Source organism: Periplaneta americana, chromosome 7 (assembly GCF_040183065.1).
Source record: "Periplaneta americana isolate PAMFEO1 chromosome 7, P.americana_PAMFEO1_priV1, whole genome shotgun sequence".
Taxonomy (NCBI): Eukaryota; Metazoa; Arthropoda; class Insecta; order Blattodea; family Blattidae; genus Periplaneta; species Periplaneta americana.
In genome coordinates this window covers 133,522,002-133,534,001 of record NC_091123.1, presented here as the reverse complement: position 1 = coordinate 133,534,001, position 12,000 = coordinate 133,522,002, and the positions used below count along the sequence as shown (strand labels likewise).

The window sequence follows — 12,000 nt, the reverse complement described above, 5'->3', positions numbered from 1 at the left end:
CAGTAGTGGCAAAAAACCGGACCGACCCTTGTAGCTGATTTCAAAGCCTTGTTCACTTCAGAGCACGATAGACTGGTAACTAAGACTTTCGTGGTTCGAATCCTGCATGAGAAGGAAATTTTTGTTGTTCCTTATTCAAATTTATTCCCAATACTTCTCGATTGCAGCAATATTTTACTACTTAATTAACTTATTATTCCCAGAACATGAATTTTACCAGCAATCGAAAACTATTGGGAATAAATTTGAATAAGAAACAAAAAAAGTTTCCTTCCCAGGCAGGATTCGAACCACGAAAGTCTTAGTTAGCAGTCTACCGTGCTCTGGAGTGAACAAGGCTCCGAAATCAGCTACAAGGGTCGGTCCGGTTTTTTTTTTTCCACTACTGTACTTCAGGATACAGGTTCGCTTTGAAGATGACTGTGTTAGGATTCATCATCATGACGAGTCATACACTATTTCTTACACCATTTTTTAGTATTTATAAATACATTAGATAATGTAATAAATGATTTACATACGTTAAGCCAACAGTCGAAGACACTTTTGAACTTCATAAGACACACCAATAAGGCATCATTCATGAGGTAACTAAATCAGGAGATAATGGAGTAGGGTGGCCAGTTATTTTCCCCTCCATTGCATACATCGCTGACTAGTAACATATTTCACTAATTAGACCTGAGATGTAAGCGACAATTGTCCTTCCTCTGACACGTCATCAACTGAGATGTACTGCCTGATACTAGATGTATGAGCCAGAACCTCAATCAGAGATAGATTTACATAAATTACTTGTAATTGCAGGATGCGTTACCTAGCGGGAAATTTATGAACTTCCGTTTAGATTATTGATCGACATGACAGGCGTTGCATTGAATGCGATCTAGCGATACATTTATGGAACATTATGATTTGGAGTTCGGAAATGAATACAGTAATTCTGAAAATGAATTAGAAGAAATTAAATAGCTGCTGGGAGAGTAAAATTGGAATTATTACAATAAAAATCAAGGAAGCATTTTGATAGGCCTATATTATCATACAACAGATTTATAAACTATTTCAAAATAAATAATGTTCAAGAAAGTACACTGACGTTCAAAGGTATCCGACCTACGATTTTATGATCGTGTAAGCGAACTTTCCAACCACGGGATAAGTCAGAACCAAAGATATACAAAATTGACAAACTTTGAAAGAGTTCCGCTAGTTCTCAATAGGTGGCACCATTATTGGGAGCCGTTAAAAAAATGTCAGAGAAAATGATTATGTAGATTAAACATAAATTATTCTTCTAATAGACAATATCAATAGTTTCCAGCCAAACTCAAAGTTGTTTTACAATCAGTAGAATGGGATGAAAAATTGAATTCTATAGCACGAGTATATTAATATACGATTGGCAACAGTGAATATTATCTGCGCTATCTATTCATAGAATTAATAACTAAAGAAGCGACACTTACAGAGCACTTTCCTGCACCATGGAAACTTGCAGTGATAGTGACAATACCCAAAGAAAACAAAAATCCCCAGTATCCTGAAAATAGGAGACCTATAAGTTTAACCCAGATTTTCCCACCGTCCTTTTTTAAGGACAGTTGCAGTGCCTTCGGATATTATGTTATTGTTAGTGTTAGGGACATTTTATAAGTTCTGCGATAATGTTGGTAGTATTTGTTAGCTTTAGAAAATATACGTTCCTTCTTTCAGTTTATTTCAACATCATTTAACCGATTTTTGAGAGTAACTAATGTGCTATTGTATTTTTATCACAGAAATGTTTGGGCTTATCTGGGTTAACAGCAACTATAGGCAAACTTTTGGAAAAAATTATCCTGAATAGGATTAAGGAGCTCAATTTAAAATGCATACCTGACCATCAAATGGCTTTCCAACCGGATGTTCTACTACTTATCAGATTCTCCGTCTTGTCGAATCGGCAACCAAGGAATACAACATGAAAGCTTATACACCTGCTTATATTCCAAAAGCTTACGACACAGTGTGGCACACAGGTCTTATATATAAATTAATGAAGAGTGGCCTACCCGATGTCTTCGTTAAGTTCATTGCATCCTTTCTAAGCAGACGGAAGTTTCAGATCAAAGAAGGAGCAGCTTTATTTTCTGTCCATGAAGCATATGCTGGTCTCCCTCAAGGATCGGTCCTTGGGCCTACACTTTATAACATTTATACAGGTGATATTCCTACCCACCCAGAAACTAACATCGCGCAATTTGGCTACGATACTGCTGTCTTAATAACTCATCAGAATCCCCTGTATGCTGCCAGAACCCTGCAAGTTCACATTTCTCTCTTGGAAAACTGGTTTCAAAAATGGCGCCTGACCTTAAATGCTGATAAAACACAGGCTATCTGTTTCACGAAGTGCACGATGAAAAGAATCCCTAAACTTATCATATGCGATAAAGAGCTGGAGTATCAACAGACTGCCAAATATCTTGGCGTAACTCTGGACCAGAGGTTGCCCTGGCATCAGCATCTCCATCAGATTAAAGGAAAAGTCATTGGACGCATAGTGCATATATTTCCGCTATTAAAATCAGAGCATTAAACGGAAATTGCATCTGTATAAGGCTTTGGTATTGCCAATTATAACATATGCTGCACCTTCCTGGGGCTATATGCACAGCAATGCTTACAAACCACTACAGGTTGCACAAAACAAGGCTCTTAAACTGATTCATGGATCGACTGGTTTACTAGAACATCTCAAATACATGAAGATCTCAATATGCCATATATACATGAAGTTCTTATCAAAATTATAAGGAAGTTTTACAGTCGACTTCAAAGAAGCCCAAATTATTTCATTAAAAGAATTGGAGACTATGATGTAGACGACTTCAGACTGCATAGAACGCCGAAAATGGCTATTTTCGATATTGGGTAATAATCTAACTGGTGGTCTTGTGATACAGTGTAAGAAAGCACAAACAAATTTCCAAACTTTTCAAGGACATCAACGTCTTCGAATTTGTTCGAAGAAGAGATTCTATGAAGTAATAACACAAGGAACAAGAACATAATAGTGCAGTCAGGGACCCGTGAAGTCCGATACTGCATCAAATCCAAGAAGAATTAAAAAAACAAATACCGAAGAAATTATCGAAAATTATCGATTAGTGGGGTCACATACCTCTGAACGCCAGTGTACAAAGGAAAAGTTCTTACCACTCGGTCAATGTTCTACATCATACTGTAATTTATTTCCGGTTCTGCCAGATGTGTTACTTGTAGTGCTTTCACACAAAGAATGTATTCAAGCAACTGTAAAGTATGCAGCATTAATGTAACAATTTCTTAAAACAAGTGTTAAAAAGTTATGATCATCAATAAAATAGTCGTTAAAGCAATTTATTTTTTATGCAGGTTTGTTACTCAAAAACAGTCATTTTTTAAATGCAGGCCTGGCGTTGTTTCAACCTTTTTGTTGATCGGTATGCTGCAGTATGACATTTTATGGGAAACAGTTGACAATCGGCGCAAATAGTTGAACGTGTAAAAATATGTTTCGCACTAGTGTTCGATTCCCGCTTGGGTCGATTACCTGGTTGGATTTTTTCCGAGGTTTTTTCCCATCCGTAAGGCGAATGTGAAGTAATCTATAGGGAATCTTCGGCCTCATCTTGCCAAATACTATCACGCTAAATAAGCCAGTAGTTGATACAGCGTCATTAAATAACCTACTAAAATTTGTTATTATTAATATTATTATTATTATTTAAATGAACTCATTGGCGTCATATTAATGTGTCAATCGTTTCAACTATAAATTATATTGTTGTAGAGACTATGTTTCATGGAATGATGAAGCAATTTTACGAAGTAATTAACGAGAATGCTCTCTCTTATTATATTGCAATGAGGGAATATGAAGGCTGAAATAGTTAATTTGACATAGTCAAAAAAAAAAATTCGTAATAATTTCCAAATGAGTCCAATAATTTTTTTAATGGCATATTATTATTCATTACAATTTCAAATAGCTGCTTGATGTCATACCGTTTCGACACCAAATATTTTTATTGCTTTTTTGACACTAAGCTGGGCTCCGGTTTGCAAAATTTAAATGCGGGGGCAAAAATGAAAGGGGATACCAAAATATTATTTCAAATGTCGAACACCCTTACAATTCCAGCCATGCTCACAATAACAATCACGAATAGCATAAATGTTTCACGCAGTTATAGGTACCCATTTTGATAAATCCTCTGTTACTTTTTTTTTACTAATTTAGGTGTCTGTATCACTTCGAGCTTGTTCCGTCGCTTCAAAAAATTGTATTACCACAAATTTTATGTTAATATCTGAAGTCCACATAAAACTCCGTATTTGAATACGGAAATTATGTAATAATGTTACCTTCTTTTCTTTCAGGTGGTTTCGAGAACAAGTGGGACAACTTCTTCCTGTTTCGCAAACGATGCGTGTAACTCCTTCCCAGGACGTTCTGCATATCCGCCACTTGAGCCCAGAAGATGCTGGCAGATGGGTGTGTCGGGTGTCGAACCAGTTCGGTGAACAACGACTGGAGACGCAGTTAACAGTGACAGCACAACTCAGCGCCCATGTCCTGCCCCAGCTCCAGGTAAGTGCAGATTCTCCATGCTTCGCAAATAATTTGTACCATTAGCTTATCTTATTTATTTGAAACATGTAGGCCTACACTATAAGTGTGGCCTCACACCAACATGCGTCAAGACATACAGCAGACAAGACAAGGTATCTGAGACGTCGCAAGATGACGGTCTGTACACAAAATAAAGCTCCCGCAGCCAAAGAGGCGCATACGAATAGAGCATAATATAGGGTAAAGGTTGGTATAATTGTGATACTAATAATATTATGATAGCTCTTTTTTGAAAATTTTTTTACAATTTTACTGAGCGAGAGGAAGATCGGTTTTTTGCGTCAACGTAGCCCTATTAAGGGAATGTTCGTGAACAAGTTTCTGCACAAAACTGGTCCTTTTCTCGCTCAGTAAAATTTGTAAAAATTCTCAAAAAGAACTATCTTAATATTATTAGTATCACAATTTTATCCTACCTGAACAACCCTTAATTCTTATTGGAGAAGAGCACAAAAAATTTGAAATCGTTCATTCGCGTTGAGCACAAAAAATTTTAAATCGTTCATTCGCGTTGAGCACAAAATAATTTGACATATTTTCCTTCCCATTTTCTACAGACTTAGGACGACAGCATTGATTGTGCTTGTATTGTTATAATTGTTTTAAAAATTATTTTGCTGGTATGGTTAAAAATATTGGTTAAAATTAAAATCATGCAACTGTTTTAATTCAAAAGATTTGCAGTAATAGGCTGCTCGTTTTACATAATCTAATCGAGAAATTACTCCTGTTTTATGTTTTAATAATGCATCTGTTAAAATATATCTCCCCCCTCGAGCGGTTCTCTTTTGGTGATTGCAGCTTCGTATGTTTTAACACTGCACCCTTTTCACTTCACATTGGAAACAGTGCCCTCTTTCGCTCTTTGTAACATTCAAGAGTTGCGGACAGAGATAGCACCAACGTAATTTCAACAAACTGCTACCACAACGTACCAACAGTTCCGCACTCTAAACCTATGGAATGAGGAAATGTAGGCACTCTATGCATTTTTGTGCTCTTCTCGTAGAATCGTTTCTACTGTTGTTTGTGCTCAACTACAATGACATAGATGTAAGTGCAGATAGTGATTTCTGACCATTGTGCTCAACACATACCTATCACAGTCTAATAGATACAGTCACGCAACTCATACGTATAAAATATGCCAACATTTGACAGCTGGCGCGACAGTAGCCCTCTAGCGGCAGGCAAGTTAAAAGTGTGCACACTACATATGATAACACATCAGAAAACTGGTTTTGCGTAATTTATTTTATATTTTTATGCTATACAATAAGTATATATGATTCTTATTAATTCTACTTTAGAATCCTGGAAGAATTTCACACGCAGTTAATCCACAAGTTTCAGAAGCTGGGAATAAACGTAATTCTTTCTGCTCCTTACAACTGAATCATGGCCCTGATCACGTATCATGGTTTGAAATAATATAATTGTTTGTACGTATACGGTTAATTCAATTCATTCCTAAATATATTTATAAACCATTGGAACTCTATATTTCCTGTGAGAAGAGTCAAAATTGTAGGGCATATCTCGTAGGGTACATCGCGTGGTGAACTCCTCTCCCTATTTTCTGAGAAATTAACTATTTTCCATACCGCAAATTGGGGTAAACTCGGCCGCTGACGTATACTTAAAAATAAAAAAGGGGAAGATTTAAACTTTAATTTGACAGACATTGATTTATGAAGTTCGTTATTTTTCAAATTTTTTTATTATTATTTTGAGTCGCTATTAGTGCTGATATTATGGTTTAAATTTTTATGGAAAGTTTGCCACATTTTACGTCACATTTCCAGTTTTCACACATAAGCTTAATTTTAACTTATCCTACCTATATAATACATAATTTACATGCACTTACTGTTATTATGACGTAGGTAAGAACAAATGAATACACAACTTTGTTGAAAAAATTGTACTTCAATTAACTCTAAAAATGTAGACCTAATTTTATTTTCAGAGCAGAAGTGGTGTAAGTCAAAAACGGGTAATGAGAGTTAAAGTAAACATTCTGTAAAATACAGCGCAAAGTAGCAGTTAATATTAAATTTATTTAAACTATTAGTCAGTGAATAGCACGAAGGATATATTAATTGCTACTTTGCGCTGTATTTTACATAATTTTTACTTTAAACCTCATTACCTAATTTTGACTTATACCACTTCTGCTCTGAACGGCTCAAATAATCACTGGTAATGTAAAATCAACATCAATAACAGTCATGCAAATTATTACAGAAAAGATTGCTTTTTATATTAAATTTAAAAAGGCTCTTTTATTTCTTGAGAACTTAATACGTCTGCCACATGAATCTACACCAACACATCAGAAATTTATCGACACAGTCTGGATTTATTCAAGAAGTGAATATTTTGCAAAAGGATTATAATACGCCATGAATTCTTGAAAAAATTAACACCATAATCCCTACTTGAATGCAATATAACATTCAAATTTTGAAAAATATAAAGAAAAAAAACACGAATACAAAAATTATGGAATTACTTGCATTAAAAACTGTAGATGCACTATCCAAAATCGGAATGGTTACACATTTACACATGATCTCTGCAAAACAATAATATACTGTAACGGGTATTTACTTTGTTTTTATTTAAACTCTCCTTCCTGACATACAAATAGGTAACTGATAACTAATAAATGTTTTATAGAACACAAAACGTAGGCTACCTACAGCGTGGATTATAGGTTATGAGTGAGTTATGATTTTCTCTTGGTTTTTAGGGAATCTGAAGAACGACAAATTCGGAGATTTAAACTTGTTGTTACTGCAATTTTCGTCACTGCACACATTGCCTTTATTCCGACGCATGATTAAAACGTTATTATAACATATCGCATACCTTTAAAGCACGTGCTGTATCAACAACCCTATGACCAGTGCCTTGCCTGCCGCTTGAGCGCTAGTGTCGTAAATGTTGGCAAAAAAAGTGTTCAAGTTGCGCGACTGTATATATTAGACTGTGTACCTATCTATCCAGCCAAAGATCTTTTTCATTCCTCTCCCCAGATACCTTAGCCAATGGGAACTGGATACGTCACTCTCCTTTCTAGCGCCACATAGAGATCTCATTCTGAGTTTATCTGTCTGCCCGTCCACCCGCTTTCCATCCAGGTGTCTGCCACCAGGGTGAGAGAAGGGATTAATGCTGTTAGTTGCAACTCCGCGCTCTGGCCTAGTATCTTCCACGTGCTTTACTAGAGACATCAAAAGTCGAATCTTTCTCCGAGACTACTATATTTGCATTTTTACAATACTCTTACACCGGCCCTAAACATAGTACTAATTTAAGATATGATTCAAGAGACGCGGCGCGTTCCTTTTCCTCGCGATATGCTTCGAACTTCAATTATTATTTTGCAGCTGATCAGGTAACAACAGTAAAGCCGGGTCCACACTACTGCAAGCTGTTTCTGGCTTCTTGAAACAAAATGTTTGTTCCTGTTTCAAACGTTTTCAATGCACAATGCAGCAAATGATCATTACCAAACACAGAGTTGCTGTGATCCTTCAAGTTACAATTGTAAATAGCCTGACTTTTTTCTGTATATACAAAGAGCTCCTCAGCTTCACACATCATGTAAAAATTAGTTTATTTTGCTTTAGGTAAAATCACAGATTTTTATAGTATTATCTCATAACAAGGACTTTTGTATCTATACATTAATTTAATAACTATGGTATTATATTAATCTACATATTATATGTTCTGTATGGTTGTGAAACTTGATTCTCTCTTTGAGAGAGGAACAGTTGTTAAGGGTGTTCGATAATAAGGTGCTTAGGCAAATAGGCTAAGGGATGAACTTGCAGGAGAAAGGAGAAAGTTACACAACCCAGTACTGCACGCATTGTATTCTTCACCTGACATAATTAGGAATATTAAATCCAGACATTTGAGATGGGCTGGGCATGTAGCACGTATGGGCGAATCCAGAAATGCATATAGAGTGTTAGTTGCGAGACCTGAGAGAAAAATATATTTGCGGAGGTCGAGACGTAGATGGGAGGATAATATTAAAATGGATTCGAGAGAGGTGAGATATGATGGTAGGGACTGGATTAATCTTGCCCAGGATAGAGACCGATGGCGGGCTTATGTGAGGATGGCAGTGAACCTCCAGATTCTGTAGAAGTCATTTGTAAGTAAGTTCTCAATAAGCGACATTATTATTTGAACGAATGAAATGTTGTTGGGGGGGGGGGATGGGAATGATAATGTAGGTTAAGTAAAGTATCTCAGAATTAACTCTATCAATGATTTCCTTCTAAACCTAGAGCTTTTTACAATAATTAGATCATCATCATTATCACCATCATCATCATCATCATTTCCAGTATCTCCCACTGGAGCAAAGGGCCTCAACAAACTTTCGTCACCGTCTTCTATTCTGAGCGATATTGGCAATTTCGGGCCATGATGTCCCTGCCTTCCATATTTCCTGTTCCACTGTTCTTCTCCAGGTTACCTTTGGTCTTCCTCTCTTTCTACTGCCTTGGAGGTTCCATCTTAAAGCTTCTTTCTCAATAGAATTTTCTTTCCGAAGAGTATGGCCAGTCCATCCCCATTTCCTTCGTTTTACACAATAATTAGATGGGTATGAAATTTTGAATTATATAATGCGAGTATATTTATGTACTATTGGCGACACTGACTTATCTTCGCCATCTATTGATAGAAGTAATAACTAAAGAAGCCATACTTACACGAACAAATTATCGATCGCTATCGATTACTAGAGATCAGGTATCTTTTAACGCTAGTGTACATACTAGGTCTCACTTGTTCGCTTCTGGTCAACAGCTGAAGTTCATATATTCGATGTTCGTTATTTATTGTTTCTTACAGTTTATTAGCAGAATTTATTAGGCTTATTTAAAAGCTTCGTGAGAGATTTTATATTCCATTTATTTACCCGTATATCATTATTATATATAATAAAGATCATTTTTATTTATTTACCTGTTTATTGATTTACGTTTAATTAATTGTTTACTTATTATTAGATTATTTATTTGTTTTTTCCTTGCTTGTTTGTTTGTGGTGTTGTAGGCCATTAAAGAGAACAATAGAATAAAATTCCCAAATAATTTTTCTTCCTATTATTTTGTAGCTAACATCTCGAAAGCTGATATACAGTATTTCTTTAAGACAATTAAAAAAAAAGACTTTTTTTTTCGTTTTTATCGCAGAAATTGAAAGTTTTCGCAGAGACAGCCAATTTTCGCGAAGATTTACGAAAAATTTACTGTCATACAGTAGATCAGTCACATTTATGATGAAATTGATTTAGATTCCTTGTTGCATCTCTGTCACATTTCGCTATTATCGCTAATAAAAAACACCGGCCCTGGTTATGTAGCATGTGCTTTCTGCGGTAGGACGGCTCTAACTTTTAAAGAGAGCGATTCTTATGTCTCTCACTGTACAGTCACGAAGCTCAATACGTAGTAAATATGCATCCATAAATAGTTGCTAACCACTATGATCGCTACTATCGCCTCATTACAGACAATGCGAAATAGTACCTGCACAGTCTATTGTTCCTAGCACCCTCACAACTCAAGCTTCGTGACTGTATATACTAGACTGTGGTATTACCAATAAGTTTCAGCTCTCCTGTGTTGAATTTTTAGTGTCACTCTTGTTGTTGTCAGGTTGTGAACTCGGGCGATTCCGCCACTTTCAACTGCACGGTGACGGGGTCTCCGATAGAGTCCGTGCGCTGGCTCCGCAACGCAGAGCTCGTGATGCCCATGTCCGACGGAGACACGCCGGCCGGAGTCCGCGTGCGACTCCTATCCCAGCAGGTGCTACACGTGAGCGGCGTGACGCGCAGCGACCGTGGCATGTACCAGTGCTTCGTGCGCAACGACAGGGAGAGCGCGCAGGGCAGCGCGGAGCTGCGCCTCGGAGGTGAGTCCTCAATCTCACTGCAATAATCACATTACAAGACCTGCAACTCTATGTATACGTTCGAGAGACTATTCAAATTCAATGGCGGACGGTGGATTTGAAAGTTGTGGGAGTCAAGACGTGACTGATCAGAGGTTGCATTTTATGTACACTGACGTTTAAAGATATTCGACCTACGATTTTATTATCGTGTAAGCGAACTTTCCAACCGCGGGATAAGTGAGAACCAAAGATATACAAAATTGACAAACTTTGAAAGAGTTCCGCTAGTTCTCAATAGGTGGCACCATTATTGGGAGCCGTTAAAAAAAGTGTCAGGGAAAATGATAATGTAGATTAAGCATAAATTATTTTTCTAATAGATAATATCAGCCGTTTCCAGAGAAACACAATATTGGTTTACAATTAGTGGAATGGAATGAAAAAATGAATAATTTATTTATTTTATTTATTTATTTATTTATTTGGTGGTGTCAATAAAGACACATGTCATTACAAGTTCCAGGTCACATGGACCCTTGCCTTAACAAGAATATTGCTTAGAATAACATGAGTATGTAAATGAAGTGTGAATGAATAATTATATAGCACGGGTATATTTATCTACGATTGGCAACAGTGATTATTATCTTCGCCATCTATTCATAGAAGTAATAACTAAAGAATCCTCACTTACACCAACAAATTATCGATCACTATCGATTAGTAGGGTGAGATATCTTTGAACGTCCGTGTACAAGATGCCTGATTTAAAGGAGTGGATCAGGACAGCACGTTTGCACATCTCCTTTTCATGTTAAGTTAGGTTAGGTTAGGTTAGGTTAGGTTAGGTTAGGTTAGGTTAGGTTAGGTTAGGTTAGAGTAATTTTAACTGTACTCTTCACTCGTCAATTCAGTTTGAAAAGAACTTAACCTAACATAAAAAGTAGATGTGCAAACATGCTGTCCTGATCCACTCCTTGATTTAAGACATCCATTTTTGTTCAGCATCCCAAATATCAGTCCAGATATGTAGGAGATATTTAATGGTTTCGCAGACGGAATAAGTATGTGTATAACATTTACTGACTTCGTCACGTGAATGTTACGAATTTTAGTTTTCATATGGTAATTTTATGTTAAACATGTGCATTCAAACTGTTATGTTAATTATTTATTTTCTTTTGGCTTTCCAACGTTTCTTAAAGTCGCTGGTTTTATGGATAGTGTTTTATAGAGTCATTTTCTCTTCCCATATTTTTGTAATACGTAAGTCATCTCTAGTACATCAAAGTAATTGTTTTGTTTCATTCGGAATAAATAACGGACAAAATAAGAAGGTACCTGTAAACAAGAGATAGCGTAGCGTTTTAACACAATTGAAAGTGTAAATTGAGTAAAAATAAAAATGA

General features: G+C 36.3%; 1 protein-coding gene across 9 annotated transcripts in view; it reads left to right on the top strand.

Moving 5' to 3' along the window:
* Positions 1–12,000, top strand: part of Dscam3 (Down syndrome cell adhesion molecule 3) — a 2,377,722-nt gene that overhangs the window by 2,191,338 nt on the left and 174,384 nt on the right. For all 9 annotated transcript variants that reach the window (XR_011333174.1, XR_011333173.1, XR_011333172.1 and 6 more), the window contains exons 9-10: positions 4,408–4,618; positions 10,351–10,609. Coding sequence is in view for 6 of the 9 variants with exons in the window: in XM_069831322.1 (XP_069687423.1) it covers positions 4,408–4,618; positions 10,351–10,609 (470 nt within the window). In the remaining 3 variants the exon portion in view is untranslated. The remainder of the gene's footprint in view (positions 1–4,407; positions 4,619–10,350; positions 10,610–12,000) is intronic.